Below are 18,529 nucleotides of genomic sequence, written 5' to 3' on the forward strand. Positions count from 1 at the left end.
CCCAGTCGTCTGCAGCTATCAAAATCAACTCTTGGAGAGTCCTTCACCATGCCATTGGAAGCAACCAAAATGTGATTATGATAGTTTTCTTTGACACTGGTTTACAGTTAATAAATATCGGACAGGAAAACAATGACCTTTGATGTAATTATTTTAAAGGCTAACTAGGAAAAACTAAGTGCAGGAATTGACTTTTGAATATCAGAAGATGCTGACTGCAGCATAGTCTAAATGACACGGGTACTTGCAACTGTCTTACAAAACAGACAAAAAGTAGCCATTCCAATACAGAAAAGTGCTAGACCAATGTCTTGGAACATAGAGCCTACAAAACTGAAGAAAAACATACACAACAACTGCTCACAATTTTATCAAAGGGCTCTAACACACGAGAAGAGGGAGTTAAGACTATTCTATAAATCAGTGAAAACCAAATACAAAGCTCTAACAATGGAAACTCCAAGCAGGAATATCAACAATGTAGGATAAGATAGATTGCTACTTATGTTAAAGAAAACACGTTAAGCTGCAGATGGGCACAATTAAAAGACACTTAGAGCTTTCGGCCACAGCCTTCAGCAGCAAAAGAGCAACACACACCATTCATACACACAAACAAGCACACCTTATGCACACATAACTGCCACCTCCAGCACCCCACTTGGGATGCAAGTAACAATCTGAGGGGGCAGGGAAGGGGAAGGGATAGTAGTGTGGTGGAGGTGAGGAGGGAGGCAAACTGTCTGGCAGGGTATGCAGAGACTAGAATGCCAACGGGCACAGCATCAGGAGGTTGTGGGGCAGGGAGGTGTGTGTGGGAGGGGGGGGGGGGGGGGGGGGAGGAGTAGGAAAAGATGGGCAGGTGTGTTGTCAGAGGGTGGGAGATGAGAATGGGGAGGAGATGATAGGCAGAGGGGGTGAAAACAGTTGGGTGGAAGATTTGGGGACAGTATGTTACCATAGGGTGAGTCTGGGATAATTACGGGAGCAGAGAATGAGTTGTAAGGATAACTCCCATCTGCGCAGTTCGGAGAAGCTGGTAATGGAGGGCAGGATCCAGATGATTCAGGTAGTAAAACAGCCATTGAAATCAAGCATGTTATATTCAGCTGCATGTTGTGCCAGAGGGTGGTGTACTTTGCAGTGGTGGCTGTTCATCCTGGTGGACAGCTAGTTGGTAATCATACCAACATAAAAAGCTGTGCACTCATTGCAGCAGAACATTCCCATTCCCTTCTCTTCACTTATCACAACACACACACCTCAGTGTTGATATACCTCAGTGTTCCTTTTCTCCCACACTTCTGTATGTTTTTATTGTATTTGTGCATATTTTTATGTGGTTTCTCGCAGTTTCATGCATTTGTGTGTATTTTTACATATTTGTGTATCTGTGTGTGTTTCTGCATATCTTCATATTTTTATGCATTTTTTACATGTCTTTCTGCTTATCCAGCTCTTCTCACAACCATTAACACCTATTTTGCCCATTTCCACTTCATTCCCATTTCCTGTACACCGTTCCTGCCAAATTGTACCCCTGCTCCATCTTTCTGCACCAGTTCATAAAAGTATCCTTTTCACTGGCTGAAAAGCAGTCCCACATCCGATTTATCAAATGCTACCTAAACTGTGGAATCCCCCAAACAGCCTAACCATAAAGATTCCTCTGTCTGGATCCCATCCCTCCTTTCACAATTACCTACTCCTTTTCAGATTCTGTCAATCCCTGGCCTCACAAACCTGGTACTGCAAAAACACATCTCCATGTCACAGGCATCCCAGAACCACTCCTGCTCCCTCTGCAAAATCCTACTACTGTGCAATCTGTACTCTGTACATCATATCTCTGAAGCTGAAGTCCTTGCTCTCCAGCACCTGGAGGAGGATTCCAGACACCACCTCCATAAGTTATCCAACCTATTGACATTACTATCCAACCCCTATCCTACCCAAAGCATTCCTCCGTTCATCCCTCATAGCACCTAAACTCTGCCTAGCTGATATTTTCAACTTGCCACATCCCCCAAAACACCCAACCAACTCTTCACCAAATCCAGAGCCAAAACATTCCCGTAACACTGTTATCAACCTTCCCACCAAAACCCTCAGCTCCACAGAAGTTTCAGTCATAGCCAAAGGCCTCACCTTTAGCCCTACATCCAAATTTAACCATGCTGAGCTTGTCAAAGACCTACTCTCCTTCTCTCAGTCCCAGCAGTGGAAGCACTTCTTTGCTGCCAATCCCTCCAACCAAAACCATCCTAATTCCAACACTGAACCCTGCCTCTTCCAATTCATACCATAATCCTCCTCCCCCCCTGCCCCTCCCCCCCCCCCCCCCCCCCCCCCTATCTGATCACCCCCTGGTAACCTTCCAGGAATTCCATACCTCTAACTTAGCCACCATCCTTCCCCAGGTCCCATCCTCAGAATACCAACCTTCCAATAGAAGAAAGAATAGCCACAACCTCAAAATAAATCCTGACCTAGCCATCCTACATGCAGACTAAGGTTCCACCACTGTTGTTATGAACCACAGTGACTACATGACAGAAGGCCTCCATGAATTATCTGACTCGTCCACCTATAAATTCTGTCAGGGTGATCCCAAACCAAAAGTCCAACACAACCTCCGATTCCTGCTTAAAGCCTTAGGCCCTTCCCAGAACCTCTCTCTCCTGAATCCATTTCCCTCATCACTCCTATGGCATTACACACACACACACACACACACACACACACACACACACACACACACACCTTCTGCATGCTCTCCAAAGTCCTCAAACCCAACAAACCTCGATGCCCCACTGTGGCTGGTCGTTGTACCCACACTGGAAGAATTTCAGTCTTCATTGACCAACACTTACAATCAATTGCCTGTAATCTAGTCTCCCACATCAAAGACACGAACCACTTCCTTCACTGGCTCTCCACCAACCTCACCCCATTACCTCATAGATCCCTACTCGTCACTGTTGATGCCACCTCACTATACACCTACATCCCTCATGCCCATGGTCTTACTGCCATCGAACACTCTGTCTTTCCTAATGTCTCTCAGACTCCAAACCCATTACCTCATTCACCTTACTAATTTTATTGTAACTGTCAACTACGCCTTTGAAAGGGAAGGTATACAAACAAATCCACAGCACAGCCATGGGCACTGGCATGGCACCCTCCAATGTCTACCTGTTTATGGACGATGTACAGTAAACCTTCTTAGCCTCCCAAAATGACAAAACTCTAGTGTGGTTCAAGTTCCTTTATTCTTTCACAACCTCAATTTCTTCTCTCCCATCCACTTCACCTGATCTTCCTCAACCCAGCATTTCACCTTCCTAGATGTTGACCTCCACCTGTCAGATACCTCCATCTGCACCTCTGTCCTCATCAAACCCACCAACCAGCAATAGTACCTGCATTTTGACAGCTGTCAGTCTCCTTCACACGAAAAAGTCGCTCTCATACAGCCTGGCCACTTGAGGACGGCATATCTGCAGTGACAAGAACTCTCTTGCTCAGTATGCTGAAGGTCTCACCAAGGCCTTCACAGACAGGCACTATCCCCCAGACCTAATTCGCAAACAGATCTCCAGTGCCATTTCCCCCTCACAGCCCCAGTCCTCCGACCACGACCAACCCCAAGAACGAGCCACAAAGGAGTGTCCCCTTTGTCATCCATAACCACCCTGAACTAGAATAACTGAACTATATTCTTTGTCAGGGCTTTGGTTACACATCATCGTGCCATGAAATGAGACACATCCTGCCTGAGATACTTCCCACCCCTCCTAAAGTGGTGGTCTGTCACCCACCCAACCTGCACAACATCCTAGTCCATCCCTATGCCTCTCCCAATCCCAACCCCTTGCCACCAGGATCATATCCCTGTGTGACACCCAGGTGTAAAACCTGCCCAATCCATCCACCAAGCACTTCCTGTTCCAGTCCTGTCACAGGTTTGTCCAACCCCATTAGAGGCCAGGCAACCTGTGAAAGTGGCCATGTCATTTACCAGCTCTGTTGCAATCATTGCACAGCTTTTTGTATTGGCATGACTACCAACCAGCTTTCTACATCAAACTGTGGCCAACAACAAAGTAGACGACCCTATTGCACAACATGCAGATGAACATAACATGCTTGATTTCAATGGCTGCTTCACTACCTGAGCAGCTGGATCCTCCCCTCCAGCACCAGATTTTCTGAACTGCGCAGATGGGAGTTATCCTTACAACACATTGTCCACTCCCATAATTATCCCGCCTTCAAGGCATTGGGCACAACTAGTAACTGGTGCATGCGGTACTCCTGTAGAATAGTAACAGAGAAGTAAAAATACTAACTGTCTTTTCTACACTCCATATTTAACAAAGTGAGGCTATTTATAAACTGTAAGACCCTAGTGAGTGAAGTCACTTGTTCCAGAAGATCACAGTGAAAATATTAATGATCTTCAAAGAGAGGCCCCATATGAAAGCACAAGTGGTGTTCTACCATTTGCAGAAGAAGAAGTTGCAATTGCTATCAAGCAGCCAAAGAATGGAAAAGCTCCGTGTCCTATGATTACATCCATAAAGAAATGTTAAAAGCCGTGAAGAACAAAATTGTTCTGTTCTTTACACATTTATCAAATGAATCACCAAGATGAGGAAAAATTCCTGTGATCTGAAAGTCTACACAAGTTGTAATAATCTAGAAGAGCATGGGTAGAGACATAATGGTGCCTAAGAGCGTAAGACCATTCTGTCTTCTTGGCACAAGAGTGCTTGCTGTGCAGCAGAATACAGTCCCCCACACAGTTGCATGGCTTCAAACAGAGCCAATTCAGCTTCAGAAAGGGCAGATCCATAGATTATGCAAATACCTGTGCTCTCAAAATTGTCAACAACTGTAGAAACTAGTATGTTGTAGGCATTGTGCATACATTTGACAACCTGTGGTGGATCACAATGTTTGCCCTCCTGAGACAATTAGAGGCCCCAAAATGTGTGTACCATAACTTCCAACATTACTGCAAAGGGTACATCGTGGAGTGGGGCACAACATCCAGCAATGTAGTGAGCCAGATTACTAAAGATTATCTACAGGGATCTATATGTGGACCAATTTTTTGGGACCTTAGCCTTGCGCTATTGCTAACAACTCCGAATGAAAATGCTCAATTGTCATGAGTAATAAGCTATGCTGATGACTTATTGGTTGTGGTGGCAGAGGACTCAAGAGCCAGGCTGGAAATAAAAGTATGACATACTTGCTCAGATGTAGATTGCCTACCTGATGCTCAAAGGCAGCCTCTCTCACTTGCAGAATTCTACTCTGAGAGTCAGGGGAACTCCAGTGTAATAAAGTGAGATAAGTATTTGGGCTTTCACATGGATGAGAAGCATAACTTTCACATGCATATATCCCTCAGATATGTTAGAAATCCACAAAACAAGAGTTAAAATTATGGAAAGCAAGTGAATGGCAAAGAGACTGGAACAATATCACAACAGCTCACAGGATATATGGCATATTTCCAAACATTAAGGAGGGATTGCTTATCAACAATGTAAATCCGTTTATGGGCAGGAGTCATTGTCTGACAGGCCATGGACCAGATGTTGAATATTTATACAGTATTAAAGAAACATCCAGCAGATGTGATTGCATGTAGCAACTTGGTAAACCAGACTGTATTGTATTAAAATGTCCAGTCTACAAAGATCTGAGGACTCAAATAACTGTCATTGGTACACTAACCGTAACTGTCAGGGACAAAAGTCAAATGGCATGTGGTGAACAAGGTAGCAAATAAGATATCTGGAAGGGAACTTAGAAAATATTTAGAGTGTATAAGAAACCTAACTATAAGAGACAATGCAGGAGTGAGTGAGTATCATAAAGGATTCACTGACCACCAGACTTAATTTCTACACAGAGGACAATCGGATGCAGTGGATATGTGACCAACAACATGGCAGCTATGGAAGAACTGGCAGAATGACACAAGACTTATGTGGGTTTCCCAGCAAGAGCAGGCTGACACCCAGTGGGTTTGGGATTGTTTGGGGATGGTATAGGTTTTCTGCAACTTGAGTCCTAGAATGTAGCATACTGTCCCCAGCAATAGGGGACTTATTCTTCCTTGAACATGGTTTTTCCAAGTAGTTAAGATTAGGAACTGCTATGATGATAATGTAGGTGACTAACTAATTTAGTATCATGGTTTATGGGTTTTGGATGTTCTTCTTTTCCATTTAATATTTTGTAAGTTTTGTTCCCTTTATAATTAATTTCACGAATTATTGAAGATGCATAAATTACAAATCTTGCCAAAGTTAACAACAGTTGTATATACAACTTTCTGCGGCTGTGTGTAAATATGACCTGCTTGGATTCCAGGAGGCAGGCGTCGAAATTGTGAGCAATAAAAAATAAAATACTTTTCAATCCACAAAAACTTCGGACATGTTTCGAACTCACTGTAGACTCACATTTGAAAAAACCTCCAGCCATACAAATTTAAGTTTGTGTGGCTTTTCTAAATCTTTTAAGGCAGATGTTGAGGTGGTTGCCCTGAAAAGGACAGTCTGTTTTCCATTCCCAATCTGAACTTTTGTTCTGTCTATAATGATATGTCATAATTGAAAGAACATTAAACCCCTATCATCCACTCTTTCTTTCAGAATCTAGTTCTACTAGCTGTAGAGCACTCAGGATTTCTGTTACTTTTGAATTGCTTCAAATCTCTGTTTTCTTCATAGCTTTTCATCTGTTTACCCAACTAATGAACCCTTTGTTCCAAAAACTTATTAGTGCTTTTATCTCATAATTAAATATTTTTATATATTAAAAATGAAGATTCTGTGACTTGCAAAACGGGAAAGCGCTGGTAGATAGACACAATAAAAAAAACACACAAACACACACACAAAATTTCAAGCTTTCGCAACCCACGATTGCTTCATCAGGAAAGAGGGAAGGAGAGGGAAAGACGAAAGGATATGGGTTTTAAGGGAGAGGCTGAGGAGTCATTTCAATCCCCTTAGGGGGAAAAAAGGACAGGTATACACTCGCGCGTGCGCACACACACACACACACACACACACACACACACATATCCATCCACACATATACAGACACAAGCAGACATATCTAAAGGCAAAGAGTTTGCCTTTACATATGTCTGCTTGTGTGTGTGTGTGTGTGTGTGTGTGTGTGTGTGTGCGTGCGTGTGCGTGTGCGTGTGCGTGTGCGTGTGCGTGTGTGCGCGCGCGCGAGAGTGTATACCTGTCCTTTTTTCCTCCTAAGGTAAGTCTTTCTGCTCCCAGGATTGGAATGACTCCTCACCCTCTCCCTTAAAACCCATATCCTTTCGTCTTTCCCTCTCCTTCCCTCTTTCCTGATGAAGCAACTGTGGGTTGCGAAAGCTTGAAATTTTGTGTGTGTGTTTGTGTGTTTTTTTATTGTGTCTATCTACCAGTGCTTTCCCGTTTGGTAAGTCACAGAATCTTTGTTTTTAATATATTTTTCCCATGTGGAATGTTTCTTTCTATTTTATTCATATCATTAAATATTTTTATTATATTTATGTTTCATAGTTTTAAATGCTTTAGTACTTTTCACTGCTTCTCTATTTCTGCAGCCCAGTTTTAGGAATAAAAGCTTGAGAATATTTTTGTATGGTTTAAAACACAACTTACCTCATTTTTAAAAGTTCTGGTTCTGTGTTGCAGGTACATTTGTAGGTAATTGTGAAGCAGAGCGGGTACAGTTGAAACTTGCAGAGCGCACTGTCAGTCTGTGGTCATATGTTAACAGGCCTGATGTTCTGCAGTCAGTGCTTAACCCAATGTATGAACCCAACAGTAGAGTAATTTGGCCCTCAGTTGCACCAGTAAGCTTGGTAAGATATTAAATATGTGAACTGTAGAATATTAGTTTAGGCATTTCATGCTGCTCTGTTTTGATTCTAAACTGGTGGCTGGAAATTGTCAGGCTATGAAAAACATACTTTCTGATTCTATTTCCATTTGAAACAACATACTGGATAATTAGGTGCAAATGGCATTAGATTATGTGGCTCCATCACATTTAGCAATGAGCAGTGAGGCACAGCGACTATGGGAAATGGGTTCATGTTTGGTTGAAGTGAGGCTCGGTTATATTGATACTATACTGGAAAGTTCTATGGATACAAACAATGGAAGTAGAAAATGTAACTACACAACATTTAGTTGAGGCATTGATAGGCTTGTAAACAGAATTTATGTAAAATATGAACTCTGGAACAACTCCAGATAGCCAAGATCATTAGGAAAGAATTTATTTACATGACCAGACTGTGTTCTGTCTATGGTTCTTCAAATTTACAACACATAAAATCTCTGCCATCTGCACTTTGTATCATTTCATATCACAAAAGTATGTGTAAGGATCATGACACTCAGTGGATGGCAATATGTCACAATTTAAAAAAATAAAAAATAAAATCTTGTTGGCAACACTGGCGCAGATCGCACACACTTGAATATTAATCTTGTGAAGATAAGTAATTAATTCTATAATAACTTTCAATAAAGTTAATATTACACCACAACAAAGTTAATTAGAGTCTGTTTTATATTATGTATTGAAGGTTTCAATTGTATCAAAGTATTTCTTGAAGGGGAGGGGGGCGGGGGGGGGGGGGGGGGGGGGGGAGAAAACATCTAAGGGCCAGTTTCTGCATACTTTAGACGTAGGTTTACATCCAAATTTAAGACATTTCTTTAAGTATTAAGTGAAGTATTTAGATTGTTTTCATTACACATATATTTAGTAGTGCCATATCTACTTGGGGAATTAAGTTCTACCTTTTATTTCCTTTCAAAACGCGTAAAGTACCTGTCGTGCATACATGATCTTAGGCCTAATTTTTTGGGTATACAAGTTTTGATTTTTTAACATTAGTTTAAGTGCATTACATTACTATATTAGTAGTATACATACATATATCAGTGTTCCACATAACTGTAGTGACTCTTGTGATCTGTAGTTAATAGAATATTACTGTTATTGCCTAGATAAATATTGTAAAAATATTGTAAACAACTATGAGCGAGAAGTGTTTGAGCTGAGCTGCAGTAGGAAAGTCAGTTCTGGGGTTCTGTGCAGCTGTTGCGGCAGGTGGTTACGTTGGGGTAAATGTAGTGGCATGGGAATTGGGAAAGTAAATGGGTCTCTTCCATGGTATTGCAGATTATGTTCAAGGAATAGGAAAATAGCGGAACAGGGAGGGAAGATTAGAGCCCTTCAGGCTGAATTGGATAGTGCTAGGGAGGAACTGATGAGGTTAAGGGGGGAGAAGGGTGAAGACAGGTGGGAAGTGGTAGCAAGGAACTTGGGTCACAGAAAGAGAACGGTATCTGACAGTTTCATCTTTAGCACAAATAATAGATTTGCCTTGCTACCTCAGTCATCTAAGGAAGAGGCTCAAGTAGATGAAAGTGTAGTCAGCACTCAACAGACTTTCACTAGGAAACCAACTGTTGAAAAAAAGTAGAAAGTAGGAGGAAAGTTCTGTTGTTAGGTAGTAGCCATGGAAGAGGTGTGGGCCAGATCTTGCAGGAAAAATTAGGTGACAGGAAACAGGTCACAAGTATTTTCAAGCGCTGTGCATGTCTTAGCCAAGTGATAGAGGATGTAGGATCACTGTGCAAGGATTTTACAAAGCAGGATCATATTGTGGTAGTGGGTGGAGTGGGAAGCAGTATTGATAGGGATCAAGGCTACAATATTGAGTGTGACCTTGTAAAAATAGTATCTGCAATAAACCATACAGATGTTGACTTGGTTCGTGCTTTCATGCAGTACGATCGACCCCAATTGAACAGCTCTATAAGGAGGATCAATATGACGCTAGATCAGCTTCTTTGGGCAGCTACTTTGTCAGGCATAGGTTTGGTTCCTGTTGATGGTATTAGTAGGTGGGACTTCACAAAACATGTCTTGCATCTCAGTAGGAAAGGGAAGGGTAAACTGGGTGGGATGATAGCAAAATCTTTAGAGGTGGTGGTGGGTGGGCACTGAAACTCATGGGAGTACTTATTTAGGCTAAGAACAGTGTCCAGTCATCCTACATTGATTGAAATCAGGGGATTAAAAAACAAAGTAGATAGCTCTTGTTTGTTAGGAGATTTAGGAACTGGGGGTGGAATAGATGTACTATGCCTGTCTGAACATCATATAGTCACAGGTATAGAAATGGTAAATGTAGGTGGATATAAGCTTTTAGCACATGTAAGTAGAGACACTATGGAAAGAGGAGGAGTTACCATATATGTTAACATCTGTCATATTGTGAAAAATTTGGAAACTAAAAAATTTTGCATAGAGCAACATATAGAAGCATGTGCATGTGAGCTTAAACTAAATAATGGCACTTTTATAATTGAAGCCATGTATAGGTCTCCATTGGGAAATTTTCAACTATTTTCAAAAAACTTGGATTCTTTGTTGTGCTATCTGTCAGACAGAGGAAAGCAAATTATTGTTTGTGGGGATTTAATGTAGATTTTCTGAAAGAGTAATGATAGAAAGCTTGGCCTTGAAGTATTACTTGGTTTTCTTTCCCCCTCAATTTGACATCAGTTATTGATTTTCCTACTCGGGAAGTACAGGAAAGCAGCACACTGATAGATAATGTTTTCATAGACCAAGATAGATTTAATCAAATAACAACTTTTCCTGTTAAGAATGGTGTCTCTGATCATGATGCATAGCTAGTTACAGTACTTGATATAGCTCCACACAGTAATGCAAAACAGTGCGTTCAATTAATGATTTAACAATTCAAAATTTGAGGGAAAGTTTGCAACAGTTAGACTCGGATGAGGTGTACAGGGAACATGATGCTAATTTAAAATTTAACCTATTTCATGATACCTTTGTGAGTATATCTGAAAACAGTTTCCCGAAGAAAACAGTGAAATATAATTGTAAGAAACCAAGGCTTACTAGAGGGATAAAAATATCTTGTAAACGGAAAAGGGAAATGTCTCTTATAGCTAGGAGGATAAATGATCCTGAAACAGTGAAACATTATAAAAACTACTGCACTGTATTAAGAAAAGTTATTAAAAACCTCAGAAGTATATGCATTATGCCTGAGATTAGCACATCTGACAATAAAATTAAAACAATTTGGAATATTGTTAAAAGGTAAACAGGGCAACCGAGAGCACAGGAAGACTGTATTTCTATCAAACACAATGAAAAGTTTGTTAACAAAAAATCAGAAGTAGAAAACATTTTTAAGAATCATTTTTAAGTGTTGTAGAGAAAATAAGATCCAGTTATTCATTAGAAAATGCAAGGCAGTACCTATGCAATTTGATAAACTTGAAATTCAACCAACCTCTCCTACTGAAATTAGGAAAATAATAAATTCACTCAAAAGTAAAAGCTCGCATGGAATTGATGGCATTTCCAACTGAGTACTAAAAGCTCATTCCCAACAAATAAGTAGGATTCTCAGCCACATATGTAGTAGCTCACTGAAGCAGGGCATTTTTTCCAGATAGACTGAAGTACGCTATTGTTAAACCATTGCATAAAAAAGGGGATAGATCTGATGCTAACTACTACTGCCCAGTCTCACTTCTGACAGCTTTATCCTAAATTCTTGAAAACGTAATGTATTAATGACTAGCATCATGTATTTGCAAAAACAAAGTACTAACAAAATGTAAGTTTGGTTTTCAGAAAGGCTTTTCAACAGAAAATGATATATATGCTTTCACTGATCAAATATTAAATGCATTGAATAACCAAACATCACCCATTGGAATTTTTTGTGATCTCTCATAGGCTTTTGATTGTGTGAATCGTGAAATTCTTCTAGGTAAGCTTCAGTATTGTGGTATGAGTGGGACAGTGCACAAATTGTTTAATTCATACTTAACTGGAAGAATGCAAAGGTTGAAATTAATGGTACAGATTGTCTGCAAAAAGTAGCAGAGTCCTCTAACTGGGGAGGTATCAAGAATGGTGTCGCACAGGGTTCAGTCTTGGGTCCCTTATTATTCTTTTTGCTGATGATACAAATATAGTAATCACACCCAGCAAGCAAGAACCAGCTGAGGAAATTGCAAATAATGTCTTTCAGAAAATTATTAAGTGGTTCTCTGCAAATGAACTCTCACCAAATTTTGAGAAAACACTGTTTATACAATTCTGTACAGTAAATGGCATAACACCATATATAGATATGAACAGAAGTCTGTTGCTAAGGCAGAATACTCAAATTTTCTGGGTGTGTGCATTGATAAGAAATTGAATTAGAAGAAACACATTGATGATCTGCTGAAATGGTTAGGCTCAGCTCCTTATGCTATTAGGGTTATCGCAAATTTTGGTGATAAACATATCAGTAAATTAGCCTACTATGCCTATTTTCATTCACTGCTTTCATATGGCATCATGTTTTGGAGCAATTCGTCATTAAGAGAGAAAGTATTCATTGCACAAAAGCATGTAATCAGAATAATAGCTGGAGCCCACCCAAGATCACTTTGCAGACATTTATTTAAGGAAGTTGGGATATTCACAGTACCTTCACAATACGTATATTCACATATGAAATTTGTCATTAATAACCCATCCCAATTCAAAAATAACTGTGAAGTGCATTGCTACAGCACTAGAAGAAAGATGAGCTTCACTATTAAATCTCACTATGGCACAGAAAGGGGTGAATTATGCTGCCACAAAAATCTTCGGTCATTTTCCAAATAGTATTAAAAGCCTGACAGATAGCCAACCAACATTTAAAAGCAAATTAAAAGAATTTCTGAATGACAACTTCTCCTACTCACTAGATGAGTTCTTAGATATTAAGTAGTAACTGTAAAAAATTAAAATTAATTAATTAATTAATTAATTTGTGTAACAAAAACTTATGTTAAAGTGACACGTTACACACCATTATGTAATGCCATTCATGATCTATCGAACAAGGATTAATGTATGTATGTATAACTGTATACACAAAACATAAAATTAATGTTCTGACTGCAAGTGTTCATACTTATACCATATCTAAATACAGTCTGGTTGGGGGACAGTCTATATTCAGCTGTGGTGTGAACATGAACAATGGTTGTCAGTATTGTAAAGTTGAAGATCCAAAGAGGGTAACATAACTTTACCAAAACCAGTCATCTAAATAAATACTTTACTAGCAATCTTAGCTGTTTGGAGTTTTCCAGATTTCTTTATACTACGGATTGCTCCCGTTCTGGAAAAGTCAGGAATCTATAATTTAAAAAGATTTTATTGTCAGATACAATCACATTTATACTTTCAGATTACCAGTTTCAACCTTTCATTTGGTTAGCTTTCCTTAATGTTCATTAACACTTCATGTGTTATTCTGAAGAGGACAGACTGCTACTCACTGTCAAGATGACACGTTGATTAGCAAGCTATCCTTTTCATAATACTATTGATATTCCAACCTGGACTTCCATTGTTTTGTGTGTTCCATTTCCTCTTCTCCTACCCAGCATTGTATTTTTCCTCTTCATATTCTTTGCTACTTCTAAAATCATGCCTGAATGATAACATTCTAACACCTAGCTACTATCAGATATATTAAAATATCATTTTTGTTTTGTTTTCATTACTGTACAGTTTCAGCTGTGAAGCCATTTGCAAATGTTTCTATAGTACAATGTATCAAAATGGATGTACTTGTCCTTTAAACCAAAATAGCAGTGATGTGCTGCTAAATAACAAAAATAAACTTCTGTACATTCTCTTTCCACCGTGCGCACAATATTTTTGTGTCCCTTGAATCCAGTGGTTGTTCTCTGCTTACATGAAAAACTGCAAATTTAACCTCAATGAAGCCACACCCAAACCCCATCCCTTACAAACTAACCAATAAGCAACAACACTTCACTTTGACAGCTGCCACTGCTCCCACATCATACTCTACCTTCCTTATGACTAATGAAACTGTGGCAGATGTATCTACTCCACCATCAAATTCCTCAACACCCATACCAACAACCTCTCCCAGGCTGTCTTCTCCTGCCTCCATGTCCAAAAACTTCAGAAGCACCTCCTTATCACCCAGGCCTTGAATGCCTCAATACATAATTCCCCCAAGACCTAAATCTATATAGATACTCCGCAAGCCGCTGTATGGTGTGTGGTGGAGGGTACCCTGTAACACTACTAGTCATTTCTTTTCCTGTTCCACTCACAAATGGAGTGAGGGAAAACGACAGTGTTTGTGGCAGTAGAATTGTTCGGTAGTCAGGTTCAAATACCGGTTCTCTAAATTTTCTCAATCGTGTTTCTCGAAAAGAATGCCACCTTCCCTCCAGGGATTCCCATTTGAGTTCCTGAAGCACCTCCATAACACTTACATGTTGTTCGAACCTACCAGCAATGAATCTAACAGCCTACCTCTGAATTGCTTCAGTGTATTTTTTCAGACCGACCTGGCATGGATCCCAAATACTCTAGCAGTACTCAAGAATAGATCGCACCAGCATCCTATATGGGGTCTTCTTTACAGGTGAACCACTCTTTCTTAAAATTCACCCAATAAACGGAAGTCAATCATTCACTTTCCCTACCACAGTTCTCACATGCTCATTTCATTTCATATGGCTTTGCAAGGCTACATCCAGATATTTAAATGACTTGACTATGTTAAGCACAAGACTAGAAATACTGCATCCGAACATTACAGGTTTGTTCTTCTTACTCATCTCCATTAACTTACATTTTTACACCTTTAGAGCTAGCTGCCATTCATCACACCAACAAGAAATTTTGTCTATGTCTTCGTGTATATTCCTAAAGTAACTCAGCTTTTACACTTTACTGTAGACCACAGCAGACAACCACCTATTGCTGCCAACCCTGTTTGCCAAATCATGTACATACGCAGAGGCAAAAAGCAGTCATGCCACACTTCCTTGGGCACTTCTGAGGATACCCTCATCTGTGACGAACACTCACAGTCGAGGACAATATACTGGGTCCTATTGCTTAAGAAGTCTTCGACCCATTCAGACATCCATGAACTTATTCCATATGCTCTTACCTTCCTTAACAGCCTGCAGTGGGGCACAATGTCGAAACATGTATGCCTGATATCATGCACCACGCTACCATCTGTCCCTTCCACTGCCTTCCTACATCTGTTTCCTCATAGTCAAACCATATGACATTCTCAAACCATTATCCTTGTTCCAAGATTCCTGCTGCTAAACATGCACCATGCACAATCATCCACTACCATCTACTACATCCCCACAACTTGCAAATATTACGACATCAAAGGGATTGCAAACCACACGTGTTGTTTACCAACCAACTTGTATTTGCTGCTGGCGTATTATATGGGAATGATCACATTCAGTACTGAGTTACTGATCTGCAGCATGACTCAAGGGATCTGAGTGCCTACTACATCACCCAGGCTATTTGGATACTCCCACCTGACACTAGTCACCCTGAGCTCCAGAGATGGGAACTTGCCCCTCAACACTGTCACATCCTCCTGGACTTAACCTCTGTTAACACATTTCCTCCTCTCTTCTTTCATCACCACCTTCCTTATATTTTCCATTTATTATGTATCACTTAATGGTTTTCTTTAATACTCTCACTTTTTCACCTTTGTTGCCCCCCCTCCCCCTTTTTTATTTTTCTTTCCCTCTAGTTCTTAATTTATTTCTCTTCATCTTAATGCATCTTTACTTCTCACTCTGACATCTTCCCCTTTCCAACCTATCCCCATCTGCTCCATGAGGGAGAAACTAATAGCTCTAAAAGCTATGATAGTGTTGTATACTTTTATAACAGTCTATTGGCAGTGCTAAATATTTCGCCTTGTAGGATTTTGTACTGGCAAGCTATTGTGTCTTATAATTTTCTTGAGTGAATTTTTCTTTTTGTATAATTAACCACAACACTGAATGAAATTTTCACTTTGCAGCACTCACAACCTGTTCTCATGGATTTACCTCTCCCAGTAGATCATCTCCTACTGTAAAACTACACAGAGGCTGTCCTGTGAACCCTGCAAGACTAGCACTCCAATATTGTGAATACACGACTTAGCTACAGTCTGGGGAATGTTTCCAGAACCACATTTTTATTCTGCAGCAGAGTATGCACTGATATCAAACTCTCTATTTCCATCACCAGTAGTGTTCACTCACCCTTAACCTGCTACAGTTTATAAGCTGTTGAGGTATTAAATAGAACGTCAGCCGGGAGGTTAGTATTAATCATCACACTCTGAACATGACTTAACAGATATACCAACAGTTCCATTGTTCTGACATCCATCAGAATGAGCCAGTGTTCATCATTATGAATAAAAATTAAGGAGTGCCAAAGACACAAACCTCAAGAGGAAGAGCAAAGCTGAGTGTGTTCTGAAATGTTGCTGTGCTAGCTCAGGTGGCTAATCGCTGAAGAAATATATTAAGAGTGCACAAAATTATGGAAGTGTGTTCAAATCCCTTCCTCACTACTCAATTCCCCCCCCCCCCCCCCCCCCACCCAGTTTCCCTGTATTCATATGAAGATTACTAGTCTTTCTACCAGAGTATAATGCCAGACTTTTACTCTTTCAGTACACAGCTGGGAAACTGTGTAAACTTCTGTCTGTTCTTTGTTTAAGGCTATTAATTCAAAAAATACCCTCAACAGAGCTTGATTTTATCATTATTAGCATGAAATCTATTTCTTTCCTTGTTCTTACACAAGCTTCTGATTATAGTTTCATTGTGTGTTGTGTGCTGGCAGCAAATGATATTTGACATGAGAATAAAAAGTGAAACGCAGAGATATTAATTATTTTTTGTTTGAATTGAATCAATCCTAACTCCATTTTTCCGCCCAGTGCTGTACTCATTAGTAGACGTTAGGTTTTTTTATACTAACTGCATATGGTCATTGTACATATTTACAGGCTTTGTGGTCTGAGCTGTATCTTCGATGGGTGGTGGATCAAGGACCACAAAAAGCTGCATGGCGGAAGATAACTCAACTGCGACAAAGGGAAGCAGAACTTCGTTTGGAAGCTGGAAGATTACGTCGTCAGTTAGCTGATCTGCAACGTGAAGCAATTACTGCTGGTATACTTTAAGTACCAATGTTGTAAAAAGGGGGAGCTACTGTATAAAATTATTTACTCACTTACTGCTATTATTAGTAAAGATAGGTTATAAATGAAACTTCTTGCACTTTCATATCATATACCATGTGCACTTGGATGATGGCTAAGATCAATTTAAGTGATGCATTTCAAAGAACAGTAAGTGTCTTTTTGTCACAGAATGTTGTGTGATAAATATAGACTAAATTGATATTTTAACTGCAACTTTAGCAGAATCTAGTATTTTATATTTCATTGTCAACTAAAATAAATACCTGAGCAACTGTAAAGTGGGTTACCTAAATCTTTTTTGTAATATGATGTGGTTGCTTATATAACATCAAGCCAGAGATACTTCCCAGTCTTTCATTACAAATTTATTTGTTTTGTTATAAAATGGAACAAATAACAGAAAATAAAGTATATTTTCATTGTATTTCCTTATCTCAAATCTGTCTGCTAAATTTAATTATGACTTGTGCACTTCTCAGCTGTCGTTACTGACTACCGTACAGAGCAGGCCTATTTGTACACACAACAAAAAAAGTTTTGCATCACCCTGGTTCCCAGAACTCTTGAAGATAGATGTTGACTATGGATATTGTATCACAGACATAGTCCCTTTGACTGTTCAGAGATGTCACTAGACCTGCCCAAAGATGTAAACAACCATGCATGAGCAGCGCCTATTCGATGGAGGGGGTCTGGCAGTCGATCAGTTCCAGTCATTCCACCAGGAAGAAGGTACACAGCTCGTGTTGCCTGTAGTTCAACCATGCCTAGATGGTCAATACCGCGGATTGTTCGCGTCCGTATTGTTACTTTGTGCCAAGAAGGCCTCTCAACAAGGGAAGTGTCTAGGTGTGTCGGAGTGAACCAAAGCGATGCTGTTCAGACATGGAGGATACAGAGAGACAGAAACTGTTGATGACTTGCCTCGCTCAGGCCAGCCAGGGGCTATTGCTGCAGTGAATGATCGCTGCATATGGGTTATGGCTCTGAGGAACCCTGACAGCAATGTCACCATGTAGAATAATGCTTTTCGTTCAGCCACAGGATGCATTGCTACGACTCAAACTGTGCGCAATAGGCTGCATGATGCGCAACTTCACTCCCAACTTCCATGGAGAGGTCCATCTTTGCATCCACGAAACTATCCAGCACAGTACAGATGGGCCCAACAACAAGCCGAATTCAGGATTGGTATCATGTTCTCTTCACCGATGAGTGTCATATATGCCTTCAACCAGACAATCGTCAGAGACACACTGTCCAGCGAGTGCAGTAAGGTGGAGGTTACCTGCTGTTTTGGGGTGGCATTATGTGAGGCCGTCATATGCCGCTGGTGGTCATGGAAAGTGGCAT

General features: G+C 40.2%; 1 protein-coding gene across 1 annotated transcript in view; it reads left to right on the top strand.

Moving 5' to 3' along the window:
* LOC124595181 (myotubularin-related protein 9) overlaps positions 1-17,600 on the top strand; it is a 126,844-nt gene extending 109,244 nt beyond the window's left edge. The window contains exons 11-12 of the mRNA XM_047133793.1: positions 7,731-7,900; positions 16,979-17,600. Coding sequence (XP_046989749.1) covers positions 7,731-7,900; positions 16,979-17,155 — 347 coding nt within the window. The 3' untranslated portion in view covers positions 17,156-17,600. The remainder of the gene's footprint in view (positions 1-7,730; positions 7,901-16,978) is intronic.
* The last annotated feature ends 929 nt before the right edge of the window (positions 17,601-18,529 follow it).

Source organism: Schistocerca americana, chromosome 2, assembly GCF_021461395.2.
Source record: "Schistocerca americana isolate TAMUIC-IGC-003095 chromosome 2, iqSchAmer2.1, whole genome shotgun sequence".
Classification (NCBI taxonomy): Eukaryota; Metazoa; Arthropoda; class Insecta; order Orthoptera; family Acrididae; genus Schistocerca; species Schistocerca americana.